Source organism: Dasypus novemcinctus, chromosome 21 (genome assembly GCF_030445035.2).
Source record: "Dasypus novemcinctus isolate mDasNov1 chromosome 21, mDasNov1.1.hap2, whole genome shotgun sequence".
NCBI lineage: Eukaryota > Metazoa > Chordata > Mammalia > Cingulata > Dasypodidae > Dasypus > Dasypus novemcinctus.
In genome coordinates, this window is record NC_080693.1 from 85,859,210 (window position 1) to 85,885,169 (window position 25,960).

The 25,960-nt window shown below is 70.8% G+C and overlaps 6 protein-coding genes and 1 long non-coding RNA gene across 15 annotated transcripts in view; 4 read left to right on the top strand and 3 right to left on the bottom strand.

Moving 5' to 3' along the window:
• Positions 1–2,504, top strand: part of ASPSCR1 (ASPSCR1 tether for SLC2A4, UBX domain containing) — a 35,010-nt gene extending 32,506 nt beyond the window's left edge. Inside the window, exons 13-16 of one of the 6 annotated variants that reach the window (XM_058284921.2) lie at positions 1,799–1,850; positions 2,015–2,084; positions 2,163–2,329; positions 2,427–2,504. In XM_058284921.2, the coding sequence (XP_058140904.1) occupies positions 1,799–1,850; positions 2,015–2,084; positions 2,163–2,329; positions 2,427–2,440 (303 nt within the window). In that variant the 3' untranslated portion in view covers positions 2,441–2,504. The remainder of the gene's footprint in view (positions 1–1,798; positions 1,851–2,014; positions 2,085–2,162; positions 2,330–2,426) is intronic. The other 5 variants (XM_058284924.2, XM_058284925.2, XM_058284922.2 and 2 more) reach the window with 5 other exon arrangements.
• A 903-nt stretch (positions 2,505–3,407) lies between these two features.
• On the bottom strand, positions 3,408–6,027 carry CENPX (centromere protein X). 3 transcript variants are annotated; one of them, XM_012524340.3, is made up of 5 exons: positions 5,931–6,027; positions 4,615–4,666; positions 4,374–4,427; positions 4,058–4,146; positions 3,408–3,758 (listed from the first exon to the last, which is right to left on the bottom strand). In XM_012524340.3, exons 1-5 carry the CDS (start codon positions 5,958–5,960, stop codon positions 3,555–3,557), a joined length of 429 nt encoding a protein of 142 aa, XP_012379794.1. In that variant the 5' UTR covers positions 5,961–6,027; the 3' UTR covers positions 3,408–3,554. The 3 variants fall into 3 exon arrangements, with proteins under 3 accessions (XP_012379794.1, XP_012379796.1, XP_023443939.1); XM_012524342.4 differs by having other exon boundaries at positions 3,408–3,866; XM_023588171.3 differs by having other exon boundaries at positions 3,616–3,890.
• A 207-nt stretch (positions 6,028–6,234) lies between these two features.
• Positions 6,235–13,127, top strand: LRRC45 (leucine rich repeat containing 45). Its single transcript, XM_058284928.2, has 16 exons — positions 6,235–6,918; positions 7,459–7,520; positions 7,854–7,924; positions 8,081–8,259; positions 8,397–8,525; positions 9,424–9,536; positions 9,693–9,751; positions 9,950–10,027; positions 10,229–10,364; positions 10,454–10,531; positions 10,619–10,730; positions 10,821–10,891; positions 11,258–11,350; positions 11,490–11,582; positions 12,121–12,442; positions 12,615–13,127. Exons 1-16 carry the CDS (start codon positions 6,699–6,701, stop codon positions 12,809–12,811), a joined length of 2,013 nt encoding a protein of 670 aa, XP_058140911.1. The 5' UTR covers positions 6,235–6,698; the 3' UTR covers positions 12,812–13,127.
• Positions 13,128–13,234: 107 nt separating this feature from the next.
• RAC3 (Rac family small GTPase 3) lies at positions 13,235–16,038 on the top strand. 2 transcript variants are annotated; one of them, XM_058284929.2, is made up of 6 exons: positions 13,235–13,791; positions 14,245–14,314; positions 14,413–14,530; positions 14,695–14,721; positions 15,124–15,283; positions 15,427–16,038. In XM_058284929.2, the coding sequence occupies exons 1-6, from the start codon at positions 13,272–13,274 to the stop codon at positions 15,555–15,557; spliced, it is 1,026 nt and encodes a 341-aa protein (XP_058140912.1). In that variant the 5' UTR covers positions 13,235–13,271; the 3' UTR covers positions 15,558–16,038. The 2 variants fall into 2 exon arrangements, with proteins under 2 accessions (XP_058140912.1, XP_058140913.1); XM_058284930.2 differs by having other exon boundaries at positions 13,735–13,791; positions 14,245–14,316; positions 14,695–14,757; positions 15,427–16,021.
• Positions 16,039–17,017: 979 nt separating this feature from the next.
• Positions 17,018–18,797, bottom strand: LOC101414475 (L-xylulose reductase). Its single transcript, XM_058284931.2, has 8 exons — positions 18,679–18,797; positions 18,511–18,608; positions 17,961–18,115; positions 17,832–17,874; positions 17,657–17,756; positions 17,484–17,548; positions 17,283–17,400; positions 17,018–17,184 (listed from the first exon to the last, which is right to left on the bottom strand). Exons 1-8 carry the CDS (start codon positions 18,728–18,730, stop codon positions 17,081–17,083), a joined length of 735 nt encoding a protein of 244 aa, XP_058140914.1. The 5' UTR covers positions 18,731–18,797; the 3' UTR covers positions 17,018–17,080.
• Positions 18,798–19,173: 376 nt separating this feature from the next.
• LOC131275119 (uncharacterized) lies at positions 19,174–25,565 on the top strand. The gene is made up of 2 exons (XR_009182577.2): positions 19,174–19,346; positions 25,267–25,565. It is a non-coding gene; the product is annotated as an uncharacterized lncRNA (long non-coding RNA).
• LOC101414933 (carbonyl reductase [NADPH] 2) lies at positions 20,547–23,011 on the bottom strand. The gene is made up of 8 exons (XM_058284932.1): positions 22,906–23,011; positions 22,489–22,586; positions 22,257–22,411; positions 22,125–22,167; positions 21,574–21,673; positions 21,397–21,461; positions 21,195–21,312; positions 20,547–20,788 (listed from the first exon to the last, which is right to left on the bottom strand). The coding sequence occupies exons 1-8, from the start codon at positions 22,955–22,957 to the stop codon at positions 20,685–20,687; spliced, it is 735 nt and encodes a 244-aa protein (XP_058140915.1). The 5' UTR covers positions 22,958–23,011; the 3' UTR covers positions 20,547–20,684.
• Positions 25,566–25,960: the final 395 nt, after the last annotated feature.

Sequence of the window (25,960 nt, forward strand, 5' to 3'; positions counted from 1 at the left end):
GCGCCGCCCGAGCTGCCTTAGGGGTCCCTGCGGCCCCCTTGGCGTGTCCTGTTGGCTTCTCTGCCCCCGGTTGTGTGGGGCCAGGCCGCCACGCTCCACTCTGCGCATCTGAGCTGAGCACTGGCTTCCTTCCGTGTCAGGGGCGTGTGCAGGCCAGGCAGGGGCCGTGGGGCGTCCTGCCCACAGCGACCACTGCTTGGCTGGCAGCCGCTGCGGGGCCCTCAGGTGGGTCGCCGGCCGGACCCCTGGCAGACCCTAGCTTGGCTTTTCCCTCCTGAGCCTCCCTGGCAGGTGGCCTCTCTGCTCTCCGCACATGTCCAGGGCTGGTGCTGCCCTGCATCCCCTTCACCCCCTCCAGCTGGCCCCTGCCTGGCCCCCAGGCTGCCATCCCTCCCCAGCTCCTGCCCAGCTGCCCTCACTGCCCCCGCATGGCCGCCTCTCCCCCCAGCTGGCCCTGCCGCCCCCTTGGGCTCTGTGTGCAGTGTGACACCCCTGCAAGTGGGGGCCTGGACAGGGCCATGGGGCTCCCTCAGCACCGGGAGCGGGTTTCGACCTGCGAGGAGGGGCTGAGCCCTGGCCTGCCCCCACGTGCCGCTGGGTGGTTGCGAGCCCTGCTGGTCTGCGCTGGGGCTGGCAGGCAGGCGCCGGCCGCCCTGGGCCCCAAGGAAGGCCTGGCACTGTCCCGGTCCCCGCCTCGGCGCCTCCCGGGCATGAGGGCAGCCCTGCAGCTGCCCCCTCCTGGCCAGCGCCCCCGGCTTTGATCCCTGGCCGCACGACGGGGCTTTCAAAGCCCTCGCTGCCCCTGGTGTCCCTGCCGCCAGCTGGAGGCTGAGGTTTGGGGCGGCCGGGCCTTTGAAGCCGCCGCCGCCTCGCCCCGGCGCCCTCCGCCCTCCACCCGGAGCCGGCAGCGGAAGGAACGCCGCCGCGGTGGCCCTGCCCTGCCGGCGCTGTGGCTGCGGCTCTTGTGCCTCCGGTGGCGGGAGGAGCCCCCAGAGGGGGTGCAGCGGGGGCTCGAGGCTCCTGCTCAGGATCCAGCGCCCCGCGGGAGGCAGTGGCTGCGTGCCCCTGCAGGCGGGTGGATGCGGAGGTGCCCACCGAGAGACGCCCAGAGCCTGCCTGGGGCCAGCGGGCAGTGGGGCCCTGAGGAGGGGGTTGGGGCCGGCTCCCCCGCAGGCTCGCCCTGGTAGGCAGGGCCCAGGGTCCTGGCTGTCACTCTCCAGGGCAGCAGAGACAGGCGACATGCTTCACTCACCTAAGGGAGAGCCCAGGGTCCCCTTGGCCCCGCGAGCACCCCACACCTGAGTCCTGTGTGCTCAGGCCCTTTGTCTAGGAATGGCTGCCTGCTGACCTGGGCCAGGCCACTGCCCCCCTCCTGTCTCCAGGTGGGCAGTGCCTAGTGACCGGGTCAGGGGGCCAGGAGCCCGGGGCCCCTCCAGCAACACCCCATGGGCACGTGGTAGCCAGAGCCTGGCCCCCACCCAGCCCGCCCTGGCACCCCTCTGCCTGGCTGGGGCCTGGCTGGGTCTCCACTCTGTGAGGTCAGCAGGTCCTGAGCCAGGACCTTGCTTGCCCGTCTGTCCATCAGCCACGTTTTCTTGGGCCTTTTGGGCCGGCCTCTAGGGTGGCACTGCGGCCAGCAGGCCTGGGGTTGGGGCTGTGGACTCTCACAGAGGGGCGGTGCTGAGAGTAGCTTGTGAGATGGGTGGAGGCAAGTGGAAGGGCCGCGGGGCTCCTGAGGGGCCTCCCCGCCCTGCCTGGTCGCCACGGCCCTCCTGAGCGCCTCCTTGCCCACCTGCAGGCCAACCTTTTCCCCGCAGCCCTGGTGCACTTTGGAACTGAGAACCCCACAGGTGAGCCCCGCCCTGGCCCGGCCACCCAGAGGGGATGCAGGGCCTGTGGCAGACCTCCTGGGGGCCAGACTCCCCGCCCGGACAAGAACCTGCCCCCGGGGGGGTGCAGGTGGTGGGGGCGGGTCCTCTCCCCCCACATCTGACGGTGGGCTGGGTCCCCGCAGGCCCCTACCTGGAGCCCAGGCTGCTGGAGCACACCACCTCCCCGTCCTCTGCCGATGCGCTGGTGGCCAGGTGCGTCTTGGGTGGGGTATGCGTGGATGGGGAGGGCCTGGGCACTGCAGCACCTTGGCACCTCCACCTCTCTGCCAGGTGCATGTCCCGGGCCGCAGCCCCCCCACCTTCAGAGCCAGCCCTGGAGCCCGAGCCCCTGGCATCACAGCCGGCTGAGGTGGCCCTGGACTCCCCCGAGTGTGGCCCGGGGCCCCCGCCTGTGAGGAGGAGCCTTGGCAAGGTGCCCAAGTGGCTGAGGCTGCCAGGTACAGGGGTACTGTGCTCACCTGCTTTTTTGTGTGTTGTTTTTTTATTTAATTTTTAAAATTTTGTTGTTTTTTCATCTGACTGTTCCCACCACAGCTGGCAAGAGGTGAGAGCCGCCAGCCGAGGGCCAGCCCCCAGGCTCCCCGAAGCGGAATAAAGAGACTTTGTGCAGTGCCTCTGTTGTTCTTTCTCCAGCCTGGGCCAGTCCTGCAGGCGAAGGGGTGGGCCCCACGGCCCTTCCGCCCCCAGAGGCTCCTCCTAGAAGTGGAGTCCCAGGCCCCCTCCCCTACTGCCCCCACGGGAACCAGCACCCGGGGAGGCCTGTGGGCAGGCGTCTTTCCAGGCTGTGGCTGGACAGCACCCTGGGCTACCTCCCAGGGCCTCCCCCCAAGCCACCCTGCACCCCTGGCAGGGAGTTGGTCCTGGCAGGCCGCCCCCCAGGCCTGCTGGGTTTCCTGGGGTGCTGCCTGGCCCCTGCCACAGCAGCAGCTGAAGGCGCTTCACAGGGGCCGCAAGGGGCTCAGCTCTGGCGCTCGGCCCAGCTCCCCGCCCTGCCGGCCCCTCCCGCCCCTCCCTTCAGGTCTAATTACTTCCCCATGTGTCCCCCACACTTTGAATCCCTGAAACCCAAGAGAGGGAGGGGGGTACTGCTCTGCTGCCTTCGGGGCCTGCCCTCCCCCACACCTGTGCCCCCCTCCCGGGAGCTGCCTCTGGCTGCTTGGGGCCTGTCTGCTGCATCCCTCCCAAACGCCAGCACCCAGGTGGGCGGCAAGCAGGCCTGAGCTGGCCCAGCACCAGGAAGGAGCCCCGGCCCTGGGGGCACTGAGGGTCCGGGGCCCTGGTCCTTGCTGGCAGCCCCGCCCACACCGGCACTTGTGAGTGCCAGCACCTGCACAGCCCCTGTGGCAGGAGCCGCGTTCCAGGCGAGTGGCCATGTCACACCCCTGGCTGCCCGTGGAGGGCCGCACAGGCGCCCCACTCTCCATCCTGGAGAGGGTTTCGCTGTTGTAGACGACGATGGGGGAGGCAGGGGTCCTTGAAGCCACTTCAGGTGACTAGGGCGCCAGAAAGGCCAAGTGTGGGAGAGGAACTCCTTTACTGACATGCTCTGTGAGGACGGTTCCAGCTCGAAGGCATCTTTCAGGGGGCTACCGAAGGGCTGGGGGGCTGCAGCTTTGGCATCACAGGGTGTCAGGGATGTGGGACAGGAGAGGATGGCTCCTGCTACCTGCTCTGGGTGGGCCCAGCCCCTCCCGGCACCTGTCCTGGGTGCACACTGAGAGGGGCCCGCCCCCACCCCATGGGCCTGGTCCCCTGATTTCCAGGAGTCAGCACAGCAGAGCGCAGGAAGCTGGGAAAGCCGGGCCTCGACTGTGGCTTCGCCCCTTCAGGGGTGGGGGCTGTCCCGGCAGGAGAAGGACCCACGAACTGGCAGCACAGACACCTTTCAGGCCCCTCCTTGCCTGGGTCTGAGGCCCCAGAAGCCAGAAGCCTGCTTCCCAGGGCTTCGCCGCAGCGCGCCTAGAAGTCCAGGAGCTGGGGGCGGGCGGAGCTCAGGGCCTCGCCGGCGCCCAGCAGGATGGATGGGCAGGAGCTCTGGGCACCCATCCCCCCACACCAGTGCCAGCTGTACCTGCACCCCAGCCCACGTCCCCACCAGCGCCCATCCCCGCCCCAGCCCACATCCCCACCAGCACCCCCAGCCCTGCCCCTGCCAGCGCACCCACCAGCTGAGGCAGCACCTTCTCCAGCTGGTCCACATCCACCCGGGTCAGGGCCTCAGCCTGGGCCTGCCGGGCCGCGCGAACGGCCGCCTCTGCCATGACGCAGGGGCGTGAGGGTGGGGAAGCCTGGGAGGTCTGAGGGGGGCTCCCAACAGGACCCGCCCTGGGTACCATTCAGAGCCCACCCCTGCCCTATGCACCCCGAGTGAGCTCTCCAGGGACCCTGCCCTTAAGCCATTATGGGAAAATGGGTACCTGGGTCCCAGGTTTCCCCCTCAAAGATCAAGTACAGAAGGGGGCACAGGGTGCACCAGCTCACCCGTGGCAAAGACCGTCAGCATCTCGGCCATGAGCTGCAGGGCGTCCCCGCTGACTGCAACAGAGGAGTCAGGTGACACGGGTCCACCGCTGCCCCCAGGGCCTGGCCCTGAGCCTCCCACAGAGCTGGGAGCACCATCCCACCCCTGTCCTGGATCACCTGGAGGTCGGAGCTGTGGCCCTGCCCTCCGGGCCCCGCCCTGCCCACTGGGCCACCCTGCCTGGCCTCCCAGCCCCAGCACCTTTGGTCTTGTCCTCGCGAAAGTGCAGGTGCAGCAGCTTGCTCACCAGCTCCTGCAGAGAATGGGTGCTAAGCGCCAGCCCCCCACCTCCGCTGCAGGGCCATCAGGCAGTTTGGGACGGAAATGACCCTAATGTCAGGCTGGAGCTGCCCTTTGTCAGGGAGTTGGGGTGGGAGAAGGGGGGACTGGGGGCTGCAGCTGGTGCTGGGCAGAGCTGCCAGAGGAGCTCAGGGCAGTGGGGAGGACACTGTGGAGCTGGCGGTTTAGGGCAGTGAGAGGCTCGCCAGCTCTGCCCGCAAGGACAGCCGTGCTCCCCGGCCTGGGGCTGAGGTGACGGCTGGCGGGGGGCGCCGCAGGGGCAGGAGCTTGCTCACCGACAGGTACAGGCAGCCCCGAGCGAGGCCTCCCGGCCCCCAGCCCCAGGCCCGTGCCGGCCTCGCGTGCCGCCCACTGCACCAAGGTCCCCGGCAGCGGCGGCGGGAGCTCGGCGCCCCCTGCTGGGGCTCCCTGATGCCTCCTGAGCCCGACGGGAAAGGCAGCGGGCAGGTGGGAGCCGTTACCAGGTGGGAGCTGTTACCTGGCGGGAGCAGCTCTCCGGCCCGCCCGCCCTGGGGTCCAGCACCGGCCTGTCCAAGGCGGCTTCAAGGAGCCAGGGTCGGCTTGGCCGCAGTACGAGACCAGGAAGGCACAGCCGGCCGAGGGCGGGGGCAGGGGGTCGTGGGCCCGCAGGGCCAGCAGCGGCACAAGGGTTGTTCCGATGACAGCCAAGTCTCAGGGGGCCGGGGGCAGCCCCCGCCCAGGGGAGGCCTGGGGCGCACCGGCCCCCTCTTCCTGGGTGGGGTCGTGCATGGTGGCCTGGGTGCCCCCGGTATGGGGCTTGTGCGATACTTAACGACGACAGCGACATCCACCCGCGGCCCGGAATCACCGGGGGACCCCCCAAACAAACCGGACCCCGTGTGGCAGCGGCCATTAGGGGAGCGGACTGCGTCCCCGGAGTCATCGCGTTCCCATTTGCCGACAGCAACGCGGTGGAGTCTCTCAACACCGTGAGGTGCCCAGACACCTTTCCTTTGAGACTCGGGACCCGTCCGGGGCAGTGGAGCCACGGGGTCCCCCCGCGCGGGGCAGCATAGAGCCCCGCGGCCCGTGGGCCAGGCCGCCCGGGGAAGCCTGACTCCGGGGCGTCTCCCGGCGCGCGGGGTGGCTCGTGCCTCAGTTTCCCCTGGTGCGGCGGGAACGTCCGAGGGCTGTTGCGCGGGGCCTCCCCGCCTCCCGCCCCCACGGAGGACTCGCCCGCGCCCCGCGCCCCTCACCTTCCGGAAGCCGGCGCCCGCTCCCTCCATGACCACCTCCGCGCCGCCGTTCCTCACGCGCGCCCTCAGCCAATCAGCCCGGAGCGCGCCTTTCCAGAGCCACGCCTCCGCGCCTTCAGCCAATCAGCCCGAAGCCCCACCCCCGCACTCCCAGCCCAGGGGCCCGCCGTGCCCTCCCCTCGCGCCCATTGGCCCGCGCAGCGCGCCTCCCTCGCAAAGCCTCCTGGGAGCTGTGGTTCCCGCCAGGCCCTTCCCGGCGCGCCCCGCTCTTCCTGGATACCAGGCGCCGTGGCGGCCGCGTAGACCGCGGCAGCGGGCGGGGAGGGGTCCCGCGGGGCGCGGGCGCGGCAGAGCGGGCCCCGGGGGTACGTGCGACGCCCCTGCCTGCTCCCCGGGCCAGTGGTCCCCACGCACCCCCGCTGCGCCCCCCGCCCCGGCGCTGCACCTGCGGGCGCCTGGGCGCCCCAACCCCTTCCTGAGCGCCTCTCGAGCCCCCCCACCCCGCGGCGCGCCGTCCCGGGGCCCCCACGCCTTCCAGCGGGAGCGCCTCCCGCCTGGGCTCCGCGCGCAGCCCGCGCGCAGCGCTGAGGGTTCCGCCGGGGGCCCCGTGCCCCACGCCGAGCCACTTCCTGCCTGCCCGGCTGCTGGCCTGGGCCCGGGCGCTCTCCCTAGGACCCCCGGGCAGAGCGGGGTCTCAGCCGGGAGGCGAGCCTCCGGCCTCGCCTCGGGGTCCCCGCCGCGGAGGAAGCCCCCGAGCTCGCCGGGGCCATGGAGGACTTCCGGCGCTCATACAGCCGGCTGTGCAGGGAGAGCGGGGCCGAGCCCCAGGAGGCAGTCCTGCAGCGGCTGCTCGAGCAGCGGCGCGGCCGGCTGGACCTGGCCACGCAGAGCCTGACGCCGGACACGTGCGCGGCCCTGGGCAGGCTGCTGCGGACCGAGGCGCTGTTCACGGAGCTGGCACTGAGCGACTGCATGCTGAGCGCCGAAGGTGCGGCGGCCCGCCCCCTGGGCTGGGTGGGGTGCGTGCCCTCCACCCGGGTGGGCCTCAAGGGTGGGCCTCAAGGCTGACGCCGAGCGCCTCCCTCTTGTGCCTCCCTCTTGTGCGAGCAACTCCCTCTTGGGCGCAGGCCTGCTCCTCTGGTGGGAGGTGCCGGGAGCCCCTGCGCTCCTTCCCGGCATCTCCCTGTGCCTTAAGTCAGGGTGGGGACAGCAGCAGCCCCTTTCCTGGAACTTGGGGGCAGTGTGGGGTATCTCCCTCACACAGCAGGAGGCCGCACTTCCTTTAGCTTAGGTGACTCCCTGGGTACCGCCAACCGGAGCCAGGGGTCAGCAGCCCAGGTCCAGACCCGCCAGTGGTTGCAGGAGTTTGAGAAACCTGACAGAAGGGGACAAGTGACTTTTGTCACAGGTCCCGGTCTTATGGGGACTAGCAAAGTCGCACAGGGGCCCAGGGGCTGCCCAAGATGACAGCCCACGGGAGGGGGCTTCAGGCAGCCGGAATTGGGGGTGAGCATCCCTTCCCTGCCAGGGGCCGGGCTGCTGCTCGAGGGGCTGTGCTCCAACACTGCCGTGCGTCTCCTGGACTTAAAGGTGAGGGCACCTGCACACCTGGGCTCGCCCCCTGAGGGCGGGAGGACCAGGGGCTCCGGTGAGCTGGACAGTGGCCGCAGGCTGTGCCTGTGAGTTCTCTGTGCGCTGAGGGCCTGCGGGCGGTTTTCAGGTCGTCTCGCATGCGTGCGCGTTCCGGGGATGGGACGTGAGTCCCAGGGCGTTCACACGAGCAGGTCGAGCTAGCACCGGGAGGGCCCTGACGCTCACGGGCAGTCGGAGCCGACCCTGGAGGAGCCCCACCTGGCCAGAGCCTGTCTCAGGGACGGAGATGAGGGGGACGGGAAGCGACTGGCTGTCCTGTTCCCATCCTAGGGAAATAACCTTCAGGCCGCAGGGGCCGAGGCTCTGGGAAAGCTCCTCAGGCAAAACAAGTCCATTCAGAGGTGAGGCGGTCCCCGCTCCTCGCCCCCGGTTCCCAGCAGGGCTCAGAGTCGGCCCTGGAGGGCCCCCGTGGCCTGGAGGGCCAGGCACGGGTTCCCCCCTGTGGGAGCCCTGTACCCCGGGGAGCCAGGCTGCCCTCACGGCCACCGTTCCCGCAGCCTCACCCTCGAGTGGAACGCCCTGGGTGCGTGGGAGGACGCCTTTGCCACCTTCTGCACGGGCCTTGCGGCCAACGCCACCCTGCAGCAGCTGGACCTGCGCAGCAACCAGATCAGCCACCGGGGCGCCGAGGTGCTGGCCCTGGCCCTGCGGAGCCATGCCAGCCTGCAGCGGCTGGGTGAGCCTCCCGTGTGGACCCCCGCCCGCCCCGGAGGCCTCGGCTGTCTTGGCGGTGGTGAGCCGCCACCCCGGAAGGAGGCACCAGGCGGGTCCACCCAGCCCCAGCCCTCTAGTCCGACAACCGCCTCCTTCCAGACCTGCGCTGGAACAGTGTCGGCCTCCTGGGGGGCCGGGCCCTGGTGAGCTGTCTCTCCAGCAACAGGAGTCTCCAGAGCCTGGAGCTGGCGGGGAACAACGTCCCCGGTGACGTCCTCCAAGCCGTGGGTACGGGCGCTGGGGCTGCATCTGCGCCAAGGGCTTGGGGCGGGGAACACGGAGCTCGTCACAGGAGCCGCCCCCGAGACAAAGGCCGGGAGGAGGCACAGCCGCCGGCGCACGGGGCTCCCCTCACGCGGACACAGCTCCAGGCACCGCGCGCGGGAGTCGGCACCCGTGTGGTGGCTGGTGTCCCCGTTCCACGCAAGAGGCAGCTGAGGGGCCCTGGCCTCAGGCAGTGTTCGTGGCTCGGGCGACGTCCTGACGCCCGGCCTTGGCCTCGGGGGTCCGGGGCTCTGCGGCCCCTGTCCCTGGGCACTCACGGGTGGGCAGCCGTGGGGGTGGGGCACTGGGCCCAGGGGGTCCACAAGCCCTTCCCTGTTGGTGATGCCTGGGCGCCAGGTCTCCGGCCCACCACCCCGACGGGTGGAGCCCAGGCTCTGCCTCCTGCGGGCGCCCCCCTGGCCGCAGCACCAGCCTCCAGGGCCCACTCGGGCTGGTAGCCTCCTCTGCACCCCTGTGCCCAAGCAGCCACCCCCTCCTGCTGGACCTCCCTCCAACCAGCAGCACTGCCTGGGTCTTCCCAGAACACGGGCTGGACTAAGCCCGTGCAGCGCCAGCTGCCCCTGTCCTCTGTCGGGCACCCTCTCCCCGCCCCCAGCACCCCCTGTGCCCTTAGCCTCCAGCGTCTTCCCAAGGACCCCGCTGCTGCACCCAGCCCCCCACTGGCCCCTCCTTGGCACCACCTTGCTGAAGCCCTTCGCCCCTGGGGGTAGACCGGGCCTGGCCATTCCTGGGGGTGGGGCAGCGCCCACTGGTCTTTACAGCTGGCCTCTGGGCGTAGCAGGTGAGGGTACGGGCAGGTGTCCTGGCAGCCTCCTCTATGGCTGACACCACCTCCCGGCAGAGCAAGCCATGGGCCACAACCGGGACCGGCAGGACACCGTCCAGCAGAGTCAGGCCCGCACCCGCGTGCTCAGCAAGGAGATCCAGAACCTGCGGCAGGAGAAGTCCAAGCAGGTGCCCGCGGCGCCCTGCCCCACGCGCTCCAGCCAGGCCCTGCCATTGCCCAGGCCCTTCCCACGGCAGGGAGCCCTCCGTTGTGCGCGCTCAGTGGGGAGGGCCTCGTGTGCCCACCGAGTGGCGCGTGACGCCTCTGTCCGGCGCTGTCCCTAGTTTCTGGACTTGATGGAGACGATCGACAAGCAGCGGGAGGAGATGGCCCGCAGCAGCAGGTGAGGGGTGCGGGGCCGGGCTCACGGTGGGCGCTGGGGCTCTGGCTCCGGGTGCTGCAGGGCCCTCTCCTGAGCCTCACCTGCGTCGGAGGGCGCAGTGCGGGTCTCCTGGGAGCTGCAGGCGGGGGCGGAGGGCCCCCTCGGCACCCACCGCTGGGGCCGGAAGGGGCCGCCCAAGCGCGTCTGCTCCCCCCACAGGACGTCAGCAGCGCGCGTGGGCCAGCTCCAGGACGCCCTGAGCGAGAGGCACTCCATCATCAACGCCCTCAAGGCCAAGTACGCAGGCGGCGGAGGGGAGGGACGGGGCGCAGAGTAAGAGCCCCGGGGCCCGAGGTGCGCTGGACAAAACCCGGGTGGCAGGCGGGGTGGGGCTGGGGCACGAAGGTAGAACGGCCCCTGGAGGGCCAACAGGACAGCGAGGCCCCACGAGGCATCTGGAGCTCGTGACGGAAGCGGGTGGGGTCGCTATCCGTCCAGGCTGCAGATGACCGAAGCGGCCCTGGCGCTGTCAGAGCAGAAGGCCCAGGAGCTGGGGGAGCTCCTGGCGGCCGCCGAGCAGGAGCAGCTGAGCCTCTCCCAGAAGCAGGCCAAGGAGCGGAGGCTGGAGCAGCAGGTGACAGGTGGGCCAGGCCAGGTGGGCGGGCGGGCGGGCCGGCCGGGCGTGGCGTGACCCGGCTGCTCCCCGCCCGGTCTCCCAACCAGGAAGCCGCAGAGCGTGAGTCCAAGCTCCGCCGGGACCTGTCCACAGCCAACGAGAAGAACCTGCTTCTGCGAAACCAGGTGTGGGCTGGGGGGCTGGACACGGGGGCCGCAGGCCTGGGGGGGCCGGGGGGCCGGGCAGGGCTGCCCTCCTGGCTGGCTTCCCAGGTCGACGAGCTGGAGCGGAAGGCCAAGACCCAGCAGGAGCAGCTGTTCCTGGCCAGGCAGGAGCTGACCACCTCGTCAGCGGAGCTGAAGATGCGGGCCACGCAGGCAGAGGGTGCGCACACGGGGCTGCCGAGAGGCAGCGAGGCGGGGCGCCCGGGGCTCTCGGGGCCTCTCGCTCACGCTCCTCTCCCCCGGGCTCCAGAGCGGCTGGAGATGGAGAAGAGAAGGTTCAAGCAGAGCCTGGAGGATGCTGAGCACCTGCGCTGCAAAGAGGTGCCTGGGCCTGGTCGGGGCCCGTGTCTCTCGGCTCCCTGCCCTCCTCCAGGGGTGCAGGGGCTGCCTGGGACCTGGGCGTCCCCCCACCAGCCTTGGGTTCCTGGGCTGGCAGCTCCTGGCCATCCTGAGCAGATGTCAGAGCCAGACCCTCCTGAGGAGGCTTCGCAAAGGGACCTAAACGTGCCCCAGCTAGAGGCAGGGGCCGGGGGCACGCAGAGCTGCGCCCTCCCTTGCAGGCACACGACGTGGGGCTGCCGGGGTGAAGGGCCAGGGGCATGACATGCCCTCTGTCCTGGAACCCCGCTAAGCCGCTCTGGGCAGCCTTTGCTCAGAGGGAACGGGGTCTCCCTGGCACCCGTGCAGGTAGAGCACATGACCCGCCACGTGGAGGAGAGCGAGCGGGCGGCGCAGGAGCGGGTACAGAGGCTGGAGGCCGTGCGGCTGTCTCTGGAGGAGGTGAGGCCTCCGGGCCCCTGACGGAGACAGACCCCCGCCCGGAGAAGGACGTGCTAGAGGGGTGGCCGCGAGAGGGGGTCCCACAGGCGGGTGGGGCATGCGGGGCCACCCCGTGGGCAGCTGTCGGTGCCCGATGCAGGAGCTGAGCCGCGCGAAGGCCGCCGCACTCAGCGAGCGGGGCCAGGCGGAGGAGGAGCTCATCAAGGCCAAGAGCCAGGCCCGCCTGGAGGAGGTGAGGCCGCAGCCCCGGCCAGACCCCACCCACTGCCTGCCCCCTCGACCCAAGATGCCCTCGGGAAGGCGGGGCTTGAGCGGCAGGCGAGCCGCCCCGCATCCCTGGCGGCCAGGACCGGAGCAGACAAGACGGCCCCAAAGTTGGGTCCTGTAGGGAGAGCACCCACCCAGGGCCGCCAGGCTGATTAGAGCAGGGGGTGGGGGGGGGGCCTAAGCCCCGAACAGCAGGCGCCGTCAGCAAAGCATCCGGTCCAGCGTCAGACAAGCCGAGGCCTGACCACGACAGGATCCAGCCCACAGGAGGAGCCTGTGCCAGCCTGGATTAGGGGATGGGTGGAGGGGGCCGGGGTGCCAACCCCGGCAGCCAAGCAGGTGCTCCCGGGAGGCCTGTTCAGTTTGGGCCGGCGGGGGGAGAGCCCCGCGCAGCGCCGTGGCCCCAAGCGCAGACAGAGGCCGGTCCTCCCTCCGGCGCGCCCAGGGCCCCGGGCCCCACGCCCCCGCCCCCGTGCTCACCAGCCCCCGCCCCCGGCCCCCAGCAACAACGCCTGGCGCACCTGGAGGAGAAGCTGCGGCTGTTGGCGCAGGCACGGGACGAGGCCCAGGGCACCTGCCTCCAGCAGAAGCAGACCGTGGCCGAGGCTCAGGCGCGGGCCGGCCAGCTGGGGCTGCAGGTGGAGGGCCTGCGGCGGCGCCTGGAGGGGCTGCAGCAGGAGCTCAGCAGCAAGGACGAGGAGAAGGTGGCCGAGGTGGCCCGGGTGCGGGTGGAGCTGCAGGAGCAGATCGGGCGTCTGCAGGCTGAGCTAGCGGCCCAGGAGGGGCTGCGCGAGAAGGTGGCGGCCCTGGAGCGGCAGCTGAGAGGTGCGCTGGCCCCGCTGCCTCCCCCGGGGCCCCAGTGCTGGGAGGCAGGTCTGGAGGCCCCCGTTACAAACGGGAGCCGGGAGGCGTGGCCACCGGGTCTCAGCGGGGCTAGTCCGGGGGCTGCCCCGTGCTCTGGACAGCGGCCACCTTCTCACCCGTTCTTGCCCTGCAGTGATCTCCAACGACCACCGGGAGGCACTGCTGGACAGAGAAAGCGAGAACGCTTCCCTCCGCGAGAAGCTGCGGCTGCGGGAGGCGGAGATGGCCCGCGTCCGCGACGAGGAGGCCCAGAGGGCGAGCTTCCTGCAGAACGCTGTCCTCGCTTACGTGCAGGGGTCCCCTTTGAGAGCCTTGAGCCCCCACAAGTGAGGGGAGGCAGGAAGCAGCGTCTCCCGGTGCCCCTGTCGTGGGCCAAGCGCCCGGGCGGCCCGGGTCCCTCCTGCGCCTCGGGAAGGAGCTGGCCACCGCGTCCCCTCCCGCTCGGGCAGCGCCGACGGCCGTGTGGGCGCCTCGGCCATCCGGGACCAGGTTGCGGGGATGCCTGCACCCCGCGTCCACCCCGAGCCCAGATGCCGTGCCTTAGGGAAGGGGGGGTGCGCCGCCCCCAGCCCGCGTCTTTTGTAGTCACGTTCTTTCCCCGGGGCCGCCGCGGGCATTCAAATACAGCAGCTCCGCGGTGCCTGCGTCCTGCCTCCCGCCTCCTGCCTCTGTCGCCGCCCTTCTGCCACCAGGGCCTGGGGGTGGCCTCCTGGGGGGGGCGCAGCCGGGTGGGTATGGTGGGGGACCCCAGGGAGAGCAGCAGCCGCCCGGGGCACGCTGGGGGGTGCTGATGGCCAAGCCCCGCCACCCGCCACCGCCTGGCGGCTGCAGCGCCAGCACCAAGCCGGGAGTGGGTGGGCCCCGGCGCCCACCCGGAAGAGCCACGCGCCCGCGCTCGGCCCGATTCCCCGGCGCCCCGCTTCCCGCGGAGCCGCCCCTGCCCCTCAGGGTGGAATGGGGGCCCCGGCGGCCCCGCTCTGACCCGCTCCCTGAGCGCGCTTGGCCTGGGGGATGGGCCGGGGGTGCCGGGTCCCGAGGCCCCCCCGCCGGCTCCTCCGGGCGGCTCAGGCCCCCGCCCTCCAGCCTCGCGCGCGCGGGGAGCCCCGGCGGGGGCGGGGGCGGGGCCAGGGCGGGGCCCGCGCCCCCCGCCCGCCGGGCGCTCGGCTGTCTCCGCGCGGGCTCGGCGGCGCTCGGCTGTCTCCGGCCGCTGCGGCGCCGGGCATTTCTCCGCAGCTCGGCTCGCGGCCGCGCCCGCCGCCGCCCGGCCCCGGCCCCATGCAGGCCATCAAGTGCGTGGTGGTCGGCGACGGGTGAGTGGCCGGCCGGGGGACGTGGCTGCGGGCTGGGGGGCGGCCTCTTGCGTCCCCGCGCCACGCCGGACCTGGGCGCGGGGCGGGGTCCCCGCTCGGCGGGCGGCGAGGGCCTGGCAGACCCACCTGATGCTGCCCCCTGGCCCCCGGGCTGGAGGGTCAGGCACAGCGGGTCTGCTCCCCGAACCCCGCCGGGCTCACCTGGGCTGGGCCCACCGCAGCCGCGCCTCCGCGCCCCGCAGCGCCCCCACCCCCGAACACGCCCGCTCCCCCACGCGGCTCCTGCGGGGGGACCGCCTCGCCCTGCCCTCCTGCTGCTCTGGGGCACCACGGATCTGCGAGCGGGGACCTGGGGAGCTGCCCAGCCCCCAGCCTGGCCTCCCCCCGGGGCGGCAGCCCTGGCTGGGGGCGCTGCCGGGAGGCTGCGCGGGTAACCTGGTCCTGTGCCCGCAGCGCCGTGGGCAAGACGTGCCTGCTCATCAGCTACACCACCAACGCCTTCCCCGGAGAGTACATCCCCACCGTGTGAGCGTGCGCGGGGCCCGGGCGCAGGGGGGTCTCCGGGGGTGCCCAGCCGGGAGGGCCCCCCAACGCCCCACTTCTCCCGCACTGCTCCCACAGTTTCGACAACTACTCAGCCAACGTGATGGTGGACGGGAAGCCGGTCAACCTGGGGCTGTGGGACACGGCTGGGCAGGAGGACTACGACCGCCTGCGGCCGCTCTCCTACCCCCAGACAGTAAGTGCCCGTGCCCAGCCTGCCTGCCCGGGGCTCTGCGGGTCGAGTCTGGAGGCGGGTGGCCTGTGCCCGGCCCGCCTGCCCGGGGCTCTGCGGGTCCAGCCTGGAGGTGGGCTGGGGACCGGCCTCCACCCCCGTGACCCCCGCCCGCCCTCTTCTCCAAGGACGTCTTCCTGATCTGCTTCTCCCTGGTGAGCCCAGCCTCCTTTGAGAATGTCCGTGCCAAGGTAGGGGGCTGGGGCGCGGGGAGGGGGGCCTAGCGGGCTGGGCCCCGGGGCAGGCGTCTCTTGCTCAAGGCCCTTAGTTAAGCAGATGGTGCCTTGGAGACAAGGGGCCCACTGTGCCCAGGGTGGGCACGGGGTGGGGGCTGGAGGTGGCGTGGAGGGGCCATGGGTGAAGGGTGGCCAAAGGAGGGGGCTTGGGCCTCGCTGCTCCCTGGCAGGCCTTTTGTTCCACTCATGTCCCCCAGACCCACGGGTCACCCCGTGAGAAAATGCTAAGCTGTGAGCAGGAGGGACCGGCTCTGGGCCGGGCAGCAGCCTAGGGGCAGGGGAGGGCCGGGGCCTGAGGGCCGGCGCCTGTGGTCCCCGCAGTGGTACCCCGAGGTGCGGCACCACTGCCCGCACACGCCCATCCTGCTGGTGGGCACCAAGCTGGACCTCCGCGACGACAAGGACACCATCGAGCGGCTGCGTGACAAGAAGCTGGCTCCCATCACCTACCCCCAGGGCCTGGCCATGGCCCGAGAGATCGGTGAGCAGGGCGGCCGGGCCTGGGGTGGGCACCGAGGGCGGGCGGGCGCTGGCGCCCCCTGGGGGGCCTCCGCCCTCACCCACCTGCCGTTCGGCCCCCGTCCTTGTCGCCTGCCTTGGCGGTCCCACCCTCGCCCCCCACAGGCTCGGTCAAGTATCTGGAGTGCTCGGCTCTGACCCAGCGCGGCCTCAAGACCGTGTTTGACGAGGCCATCCGGGCCGTGCTGTGCCCGCCCCCCGTGAAGAAGCCCGGGAAGAAGTGCACCGTTTTCTAGAACCTTCTAGAGCCTTCTAGTCGATGGCTAGGCCCGGACCAGCGCCCGCCCGTGCCTGCTGTCTGGTTTCTCTGGGTCTGCGGTGGGGAGTGCGGCATGGAGGGTGGGAGGGGGGAAGCATGGGGACGGGACTGCGCACGGGGCAGGTGGGGCCCGGGGGCAGGGTCTCCCCCAGGATGGGCTCCCCCGAGGGGCGGGCGGGGCGTGAACTCGGTCTGGGGGCCCTGGGGCGGCCTTTCCTCTGTTTTGTACAATAAACGCCCTCCGCCAGCGCCTCCTGCCTCTCACTGCTTGGCCCCCTGCCCGCCTGTCCTTCCCTCCGCCTCCAGGGGTCCACCACAACCCTACCCAGGTTCTGAGCCCCCAAGGGGCCGGCCAGGCCTGACCCCACGACCTGGGCAGAGCCGGGGCACTGGCCCGAAGGGGAACAACCCCAATAAAGCGGGAGGGCGTGCTCAGCATTCGACGGGGCTGCCGGGGGGGGCCTCTGGGAGGGGGCAGCAGGGGCCCAGGGTACCGCCGTGGGGGCCCTGACCTGACTGCGCAAGAGTGGCAGTGAATCGGGGGTGGGGTCTGGACGAAGGCTGGGGTGGGGGTGCGGGGTGTGGGGGGAGGGGGGCTGGCTCTGCTCCGGGCGGCCATGGCCCCACACGGCTCCAGTCCAGGGGCGGGTGGCACCTAGAGCCCACGGCGAGGTTTTTGGGCATCTTACCACTCAGGGTTGCTCAGCAGCCACAATTGAAAACTAAACTCTGTGAACTTGCAGTTAGGTGAGTTGTATTAAAACCTAACTAATAAACACTCGGAAGCCCCTTCCTGAATGATCTTGTGCTCTTGGGGTAACCCGGGTTCCACTTCGACCGTCACAGGCCGCGGCAGATCTCTTCCCAGCTCCACGTTCAGTGGCGTCTCACGGGCGGCTTGAACTCAGCCACGGGAGAACCTCTCCGCGGCCACAGGCCAGCTCTGTAACCGGGGCGCGGGGTGCCAAGAGCTGAGTTCGCTAGACAGAGGGGTGCGGACAGCGGTGCAGCTGGGTGAGCTCCCGCGGGGAGAGCCCTTTACCCCGGGAGTCACACGGAGCTGAGGAAACTCGCTCCCAGGATTCCCAGCCAAGCAGCTGCCCGTGTCCCCGACAACTGAGCGATGCCCCCACGCTCGTCCTCGGGTCCTCAGGTTTGTCGTAGGCGTTGACTTGCAGGGACGTCCACCAGCATTCGTGTCGGCTGGAATCACATGCAGAGCCGGTCCCTGGACCGTGCTGAAGGCCGTGGCCACACTCACCGCCGTGACCTTTGGAAAGGTCCTGCCTCCTGCCCTTGCCAAGGAGCTGGCCAGGCCCAAAAGCCATGGGCCCGGGAGCCAGGCGGCCACCTGGCTGCAAATGTGAGTCGCGTGGTCCCTCCCTCCGTGGGACCCCCACCCAGCCCAGCACCCTGCAGGAGTCAGCACGCAGCCCGGGCAGAAGGAACGTGTTTATTGGAGGGACGTACAGGGTCGGGCCGGGAGCTGGAGGTGAAGGCTCAGGTGGCCAGGAAGCCCCCGTCCACGGGCAGGGTGGCGCCCGTGGTCATGCCGCTGCGGTCACTCAGCAGGAAGAGGACGCTGTCCACCACGTTCTCCACCTCTGCAGGGGGCAGGGGGCAGGGGCGCCGGTGGAGGGGCTGCACGCCCCGCCCTCCCACGCCTCCTCGGCCACTCGGGCCAGGCCCCCACCCAACTCACCGGCAAACCTGCCGAGTGGGATGCGGTCCAGCACGGCCTTGACCTTCTGGGGGTCACTCCAGTTGGCCTTGCCCATGGGTGTGCTCACCACCGTGGGGTTTACCGCGTTGACGCGAATCTGCGGAGGAGGGCAGCGGGTCGGCGAGGACGGCCCGGCGCCCTGGGCGTGCGAGGTGGCGGTGGGAGGCGCGGGGGGCTCACCTTGTGTGGCCCGAGCTCCAGGGCCATGACTTTGGTCAGCATGTCCAGGGCACCCTTGGTGGAGCCTGGGAGGAGGGGAGGAGGGCGAGCGCCAAGCCCGTGGCGGGGAGGGGCAGGGCCCACCCGGGGTGGGGTGGACGGGGCGGGGGGGGAGCTGGGGGCGCCTCACTCACAGTAGATGCTGTGTCTGGCGATGGCGCGCTGGGAAGCCTGGCTGGAGATGTTCACGATGGCCCCAGGAGCCCCCCGGGCCACCAAGCCCCTGGCCACGATCTGGAAATGCAGGGGCCGGTCAGGCAGTGCCGGTACCACCGCCACTTCTCAGCCCTGCCCGGCCGGGCACCTCACCTGGGACACCTGCATGACAGCCCGCAGGTTCACGTCGAAGGACCTGGAGGCCAGCGGGCAGACTCCGGTCAGGGGCTGGGGCAGCTGCGGGGGGCAGCCCCTCCCCCAGGGCTTCCCCCAGGGGCTCACGTGTCAAACGCCTCCTTGGTGACCTCCAGGAAGGGCTGCAGCAGGGCCACGGCGGCGTTGTTGACCAGCAGGTCCACGGGGCCCACGCTGCCCAGAGCCCGCTCCGTGGCCTCCCAGTTGCCCAGGTCCACGCACACGGTCTCGATTCCCGGGCACTGGAATGCAGGAGCGGGGACAGCTAACAGAGTTCCCTGCCCGAGAGGGGGCCCGCGTGGGCCTCTGCCGCCCGAGGGTGACCCAGCGGTTGAGTGGGGGTGGAGGTGGGGGTGGGCGGGGAGCTGGCCTGGCCCCGCCTCCACCCCGTCCACTTCCTCGCTGCACCATGACCTCCGGTCCCCGCCTGCTCCGCAGCCATTTGGCTTCCTTCCAAGCCCGGGGCTCCTCGCCGCCCTCCTGGCCCCCGGGGGGGCGGGGGCGCAGGCCCTGCGGAGGGGTTGCTGGGGGTCCCGGGTCAGCCCCGCGCCCTGCACTCAGGCCAGCCCCGCTCCCGGCTCCCCGCTCCCGGCCCGCCGAGCTCAGGACCGGGCCGCGCCGGGCCGGCGGCGCCTACCTCGCGGGCCAGGCTGTCCAGGTCGGCCCGGGTGCGGCTCACGGCCACGACCTGCGCGCCCGCCGCGTGCAGCGCCTGGACCGTGGCGCGTCCGATGCCTGCGGGGAGCGAGCTCAGCGCGGCGCTCTCGTCGTCTCCCGCCCGCCGCCCCGCGCGCCGCGCACCCACCTTTGCCCGCGCCGGTGACCAGCGCCCGGCGGCCCGCGAGCCCCGGCTCCATGTCCCCGCGAGTCCGGCCGCGCGCGCGGGGCGCGGGACTGGAGCTCCGGGCGCGCGGGGCGGAGGGCGGCGGGCCAATCGGAAGGCGGCGGGCAGCCTGGGGGCGGGGCCATGCAAACGAGGCGGGTCCCGAGGGGGCGATTGGCTGGGGGCGGGGCGGGGCCGTGCAAACGAGGCGGGGCCCGTGGGGGCGGGGCCTGTGGGGGGCGGGGCCGTGCAAACGAGGCGGGTCCCGCGGGGGCGATTGGCCGTGGGCGGGGCGGGGCCATGCAAACGAGGCGGGTCCCGCGGGGGCGATTGGCTGGGGGCGGGGCGGGGCCGTGCAAACGAGGCGGGTCCCGCGGCGGCGATTGGCCGGGGGCGGGGCCTGCGGGCGGGGCGGGGCCTGCGGGCGGGCGGGGCGGGGCCTGCGGGCGTGGCGCCTGCACCCAGCTTGTCCCAAACCCGATGGGGTGTGCACGCCCGGAAGAGCCTGCGCGGTCGGGGCGACGCGGGGTGTTTCCGTGGAGGACCTGGCGCAGGGGGATCTGCGGGACCGGATGGGCCTGGAGAAGAGGCAGCTGCCCCCCGGGCTCCGCGGGGAGCTGAGTCCGCGCTGGCTCCGGGGCTTCTCCCAAGTTAGCAGGCTGGGCAGGGGGCGGCCGACGGGACTCGGGTCGCTTCTGGAGGCTTCCGGGCTGGTTACAGGCGTGCGCGTGCGCGCCCGAGGGGTCTTCTCTGGCAGTGGTGGGGTCCGCGGGGCACCTGGGGCGTTAGGCCCCGAGAGGAGGCAGGCTGGAGGCCGCGGGACCAGTGGTGCGGGAGCCGCGCACCTGAGAAGCCCGGGAGGACGGGCGCGCGGAGCCCACCCCTGGCCGCGAGCCTGCCGTCTGCCCACAGAGGCCGAGGGGAACACCGCGCCCACCCCGCAACCCGCCATCAGCCCAATCCCCGCAGTGACCCGCCCCCCGGACAGTGCCCAGCCCCCCTCGCTTGTGTCCGGCAGGCCCGACTGGCTGCTCAGAAGTGCCCTAGGCCCACTGGGCCCCCCAGCCCCTTTCCCTCCTCTGGCCTTACCCCATCCCCCACCTCCCCCAAAGGCTGGCACTCTGCCAGGGCCTGGCCCAGGCCCGTTCGGCCTTGGATACCCTCACGCTGGCCGGCGTGCAGGGCTGGGGGCACCTCGTGTCCCTGGGTCTGTGCTCACATCAGCAACTCCTGCAGACAGCCCTCCCCCCCTCCCGGCTTGGGCTGCCCTCCTGTGGGGGGTTTTGGGGGTGCCCAGGGCTGGAGCCTGATTCCCTGGGGGTGGACAAACCAGATTCTGCCCCATCCACCCCCCTGCACCCAGGCAGAGCCCCCGGGCACCCCTTCCCTAGGCGAGATCAGGGGGTGTGTGCCCCCACCCCAGCCCCTCTGTGCTTCCCCACAGGCAGAGGTCAGAGCCAGGACCGCTGGGCGGGGGGCCAGGGGGGAAAGCTGGCTGCAGGCCTCCCCCTGCCCTGGAGGGGGCAGAGTGGGGGGTATGTGTGTGGAGGAATTACTGCCTGTGGTCTCCAGGCGGGGTCTGCAGTGGAGTCGGGTTTCATGGAAGGTGAAGGCGTGCCCCACCCCCAGTGCTGTACCCCCCAGTCCTGTGCCCCCCAATCCTGTGCCTCCCCCTCCCCCCAGTCTTGTGCTCATCCCCCCAGTTCTGTGCCTCCCCCCAGTTCTGTGCCTCCCCCAATTCTGTGTCTCCCCCCTCGAGTCCTGTGCCTCCCCCAGTCCTGTGTCCCCCAGTCCTGTGCACCCCCCCAGTCCTGTGCCTCCCCTCCCCGGCCTCGCTCGGAACACGCTGTTTGGGGAGAAGGGCTTCCATTTTTATTTAGGCACATAGACCCCAGCACAGCCTTGGCCATGGGGTGGGGGTGGGGACCGGTGGGGGGGCTGCCTAGTCAGGGCGGGGCGGGACGGGCCGAGGCTCCCAGCTGGCAGCTCTAAGACGCCAGGTAGCCGGCGTCCACCAAGATGCCCCCGCCGCTGGTGGAGGCGCTGCGGTCACTGAGCAGGAAGAGGATGCTGTTGACGACGTCCTCCGTCTCTGCGGGCGGGCATGGGCGGGCGTGGGCGGGTGGGCAGTGGGGTGGACAGTGAGGCGGGTGGGCACAGGGCAGGTGAGCATTGGGGTGTGGGCAGTGGGGCAGATGTGTGCAGGGTGAGCAGTGGAGGGGTGGCCAGCAGGGTGGGCGGGCAGTGCGGAGGGTGCAGGACTGGCGGGCAGTGGGGTGGACAGCGAGGCGGGTGGGCACGGGGCAGGTGGGCATCGGGGTGGGCAGTGGGGCAGGTGGGTGCGGGGCGGGTGGGCAATGGGGGGGCGGCCAGAGGGGTGGGCGGGCAGTGGGGTGGACAGCAGGGAGGGTGCAGGGTAGGCGGGCAGTGGGGGGGCAGGCAGCGCGGCTCGGCCCCCTGGCGTCCCCGCCGCCCCCTGCCCCGCAGGCTGGCCTGACCTGCGAACTTCCTCAGGGGGTGGCGCTCCTTCAGCTTCTGGGCGAACTCAGCGTCGTACAGAACCTGGCGGCCCATGGCGGTCAGCACCACCGTGGGGTTCACGGAGTTCACGCGGATCTGGGGGGGAGCGGGGGCTCAGCACCCACAGCCCTGCCCGCCGCCCGGGGCCTCGTGTGGCCGCCGCCCCTGCCGCTCGCCTACCTGGTGCGGCCCCAGCTCGAAGGCCATGGCCTTGGTCAGCATGGTCATCGCGCCCTTGGTGGAACCTGGGGGGGTCAGGGCTCTGAGAACCCCGGGGACGGTGGCCCTGGAGCCCCCGAGCCTGCGGCTCCTGCACGGGCCGGGCGGTGGAGGGGGCGGCCGGGCGGAGGCACTCACTGTAGGTGCTCAGGTAGGGAAAGGTGACGTGAGCCACCATGCTGGACACGTTCACGATGGAGCCAGGTGCGCCGCGCTCGATCAGGCCCCGCGCCACTATCTGGAAGCCACAGCGGCTGACCCCACACCTGCGCCCCGCCGGCTCACCTGGGCCGAGGGGGCGCTGACCCTGCACCTGTGCCCCGCCGGCTCACCTGAGCCGAGGGGGTGCTGACCCCCCCACCTGCGCCCCGCCGGCTCACCTGGGCCGAGGGGGCGCTGACCCCACACCTGCGCCCCGCCGGCTCACCTGGGCCGAGGGGGCGCTGACCCCCCCACCTGCGCCCCGCCGGCTCACCTGAGCCGAGGGGGCGCTGACCCCGCACCTGTGCCCCGCCGGCTCACCTGGGCCGAGGGGGCGCTGACCCCGCACCTGCGCCCCGCCGGCTCACCTGGGCCGAGGGGGGCGCTGACCCTGCACCTGTGCCCCGCCGGCTCACCTGGGCCGAGGGGGCGCTGACCCCCCCCACCTGTGCCCTGCCAGCGCTGGGCCCACCCTCCCACCGGCTCACCTGAGACACCTGGAACACGGAGCGCAGGTTCACGTCAAAGGACCTGGAGGACAGGAGAGCCAGACACCCAGTCAAACAGGCTCTGGCCACGGCCCCGGCAGCTGCCCCGCCGGCGTGCCCCCCACACCCCACCTGTCGAAGGCCTCCTTGGTGACCTCCAGGAAGGGCTGCTGCATGGCCACGGCGGCGTTGTTGACCAGCAGGTCCACGGGGCCGATGCCTCCCAGCGCCCGCTCCGTGGCCTCCCAGTCGCCCAGGTCCACGCACACAGGCTCGATGCCAGGGCACTGTGGGGAGGTGGCGTGGTGGGGGCAGGCCCAGAGCCCACGCCGCCGGCCCGGGGCAAGGCCGGCCCGCGCCTCACCTCCTTGGACAGGCTGACCAGGTCGTTGTTGGTCCGGCTCACGGCCACCACCCTCGCCCCATGGGCCTGCAGGGCCTTCACGGTGTCCCGCCCGATGCCTGCGGGCAGATGGGCCCCTTGGGGTCAGGGCCGGATTTGGGGCACGGGGGCGGGGGGCGTAGGCCCGGCTGCCCAGGAGACCGGCTGCAAGCAGGCGCTGGTCAGGGGGCGGCGGCCCGGGGGGCAGGGGGGTTCTGGTTTGGGCCCCAGTCGACCGGGCGGCAGGACCCTCTTGCCAGGCCCACCCGCCCAGGGTCGGGGGAGCCTCGGGGAGCAGGCAGGTCGGGGCGGCCCCCGAGGAGGCCACCGCGGGTGGGTGGGGGAGGGCTGCAAGAGGCCCACGGGGCCCCTGGGAGCCCCCGCCTGGCTCACACCCACCTTTCCCAGCCCCCGTCACCAGGGCGCGCAGCCCACTGAAATTCAGCTGCATCGTGCCGGGAGCCTGTGGGTGAGTGGGGGTGACCCAGCGCTTTATAGCCCTGGGTGCCGGGGGGCTGGGGGGGGCGGGCCAGGGCTTGGAGCAGGGCGGCCGGGAGGGGCAGGGTGCAGGGGAGGGGCCGGGCCCCTGGGCACCGGCTGCTGCAGGCTGCCAGGGGGGACTCCGGCCAGGAGCCTCGCCCTGCATCTTGGGAAAGGCTCTAACTGCGTGTGTGTGCATGTGCGCCTGTGCCGTGGGGGGGGCTGGGGCGCGGGGCTTCACGGGGGGGGGGGCCGGGCCCTCCCTCCCCTCGCCTGGACAGAAGCAGCGCCCCAGGACACCCGCTCTACGGGAACGGGACCCGGCCCTACCATGGGTGGGGGGGTCCAGCAGGCCGAGGCCAGGCGGCCGTGCCCGGGGAAGGGGTGGACCGCCCACACCAGCCCCGCCAGGTCTCTGGGAGTGCCTGCACCCTGTGTCAGGCTGCAGCCCCTGGGGGGGGGGCGGGGGCGCACCCCCAGAGACGGAGCAGCAGGGCTGGGCCTCTCTGGCTTGTGTCCGTCCCCCCCCGCTGCCCCTGCAAGCCCCAGGCCGGGTGCTTCGGGGGTGCTGTCTGAGGCTCGCCTCTCACCGCAAGGACCCCAGCACCACCCAGCCCCTGCCCAGGGGAGCCCCTGCGGCTCCAGAAGTTTCTCACCTGGCGCCTCTGCCCAGACCCCTTGCTTGTCCCCACCTGCCCTCACCTGCCCTTGTGTGACCCTGCCTGGCCACCGCCTGGCCCTCATCTCCCCCCTACCTGTTTCCACCTGCCCTCACCTACCCCCACACCTGACCCTCACCTGCCCGGCCCAGCGTCTCCCTCTGTGGACACGGAAAGGCCCTGCACTCCTGCCCCTGCCACGGTGCTTCTCGGGGGGCCCCCCCGCCCCTCGGGTCCTCCCCTCCTCCTGGCAGATTGGCAGGGCGTGCGGCTAGGCCCGATGCCCCGCAGCTGAGGCTGCCGCGTCCAGGGCACTCCCGGGTGCGGTAGGGCAGGGAAGCCGGGGCCCCCCAGGGGTCCCCTGGTCTAACCCCGTCCCCCAAAAAAGTCCCCACTGGGGCCTCCCAGGCCTTGAGCAGGGGCCCCCCCTCAAGCTGCGTGCTGACGCCGCCCCCGCTTAGACTTGACTTTTAAAGGGAGGTCCAGGGCCGCGGGGGCTGAGCAAGGGCAGGTGTGAATCAGCCGCGCCGGCCACGGCACCCCCGAGACCAGCAAGGGGCTGCGTGCCCGCTGACACACCAGCAGGGCTGCGGCACCCTACCCGGCCTCTCCGAGGTGGGGGTCACAGGCCCCGACTTGACTGGAGAAGGGGTCGGCGCCCCCGCACCGTTCACAGCAGCACCCCGCGCAGCGCCCTCGCCAGCATCTGCGCCTGGGAACGGTGAGGGGAGCCGCCGAGCGCACCCCAAGGCCAAAATCAAGACGGCCTTTGGAAACAGCCCCCGGCCCCCCAGCGCCCCTGCGCCGCGCCAACTCTCAAGTGCTTTTTGAATAACTTTTATTCTGAAATAATTCAGAGTGGCTGGCCCAGGACAAGTTTCCGGGACGATTTCAGAGTCATTTGCTGGCCTCAGCACCCCCGAGGCCAGAGCCCGACTCCCGCCCACTCGGGCATCGTCCTGCGCGGCGGCCCCCGACACGGCCCTGGGCCGGGAGCACCCACGGCGGCCTGGGGACCCGCCGCCCGGGCCAGCGCGCCTGGAGCCCTCCGGCCGCCTCCTCCCGGCGCCCTGGAGCCGGCGCCCAGAAGGTTCTGGGCCAGTTACTGGGTGGACGCCCCTGGTTTGGCTTTGCCGAGAGCGTGTCCGCGGCCGGCCCCAGGGGCCTCGGAAGGGGCCGCTTCCCGGCGGCGCCCGCCTGGTTTGCCCGGTGCCGCGGCGAGGGGCTTGGATGACGAGGCAGAAGGCCGCGCGGTGGGGACCTGGCCCAGGACACCCGCCAACCTGACCAAGAGGAAGAGCAGGGCCGCGCCCGGCCCCCGCCCTCCAAATCCCCGGCAAAAATGCCTCCTGTGGGCGGCACAGCTCGGAATTATGTGGGGAAGGAGTTTAAAAAAAAAGTTGCACAATATGTTTACTTCACAGTAACACGGTATTTGTCCTTTTGTGTCTGGCTTGCTTCACTCAACATAATTTTTTTTTTTTAATACCTCCCCACCCCCACCCCACCCCAACCCCCGGCAATGGCTCCCTTGTCTGTTTGCTTGTTCTTTTTGCTCGTCTGCTCTTTTTGCTGGTTGTCTGCTCATTGGCTTTTTGCTTGTTGTCTGTTTTTTCTTTAGGAGGCTCCAGAACCGAACCTGGGACTCTCGTGGGAGGTGGAGCTCAACTGCTTGGAGCCACATCTATCTACTCCCCGCTTGCTTGTTTTTGCTTGTTGTCTGCTTGTTGATTTGCTCACTGTCTTACTCATTATTTTTTGCTTGTTATCTGCTCTTTATGTGTTTTTTTTTTAAATTTTTGGTTGAAGTATATCATTGATACATGAACATGTGTAAACAATAAGTGTGTAGTAAAGATTGCGAATTTACAAAATAAACATAACACCACCCAGGGGTCTCATACATCACCCCTGCACCAACTCTTTGCATTGTTGTGAAACATTTGTTACAAACTATGCAAAAGCATCGTCAAAATATTACTACCAACTATAGTCCTTAGCTTACATTTGGTGTATTTTTCCCCCAACCCATACTATTTTTTTAAATATATTTTTGTTACGGATAGTGTGAACTTACAAAACAATCATACAGATGTGTAGATTTCCCATACAACTCCCACACCTTGGTGGAACATTTGTTATAAATTATGAGACAATATCATCAGACTATTAGCACCAGTATGGTCCGCAGTGTACATTTGGCACACTGTTTCCATACAGCTCCATTATCAACACAGTGCAGCTTGGCATTGACGCAAGGACATTATAGTATTGCTGTTAACCACAGTGTATAAGTCACACCAACTGTAGTTTTC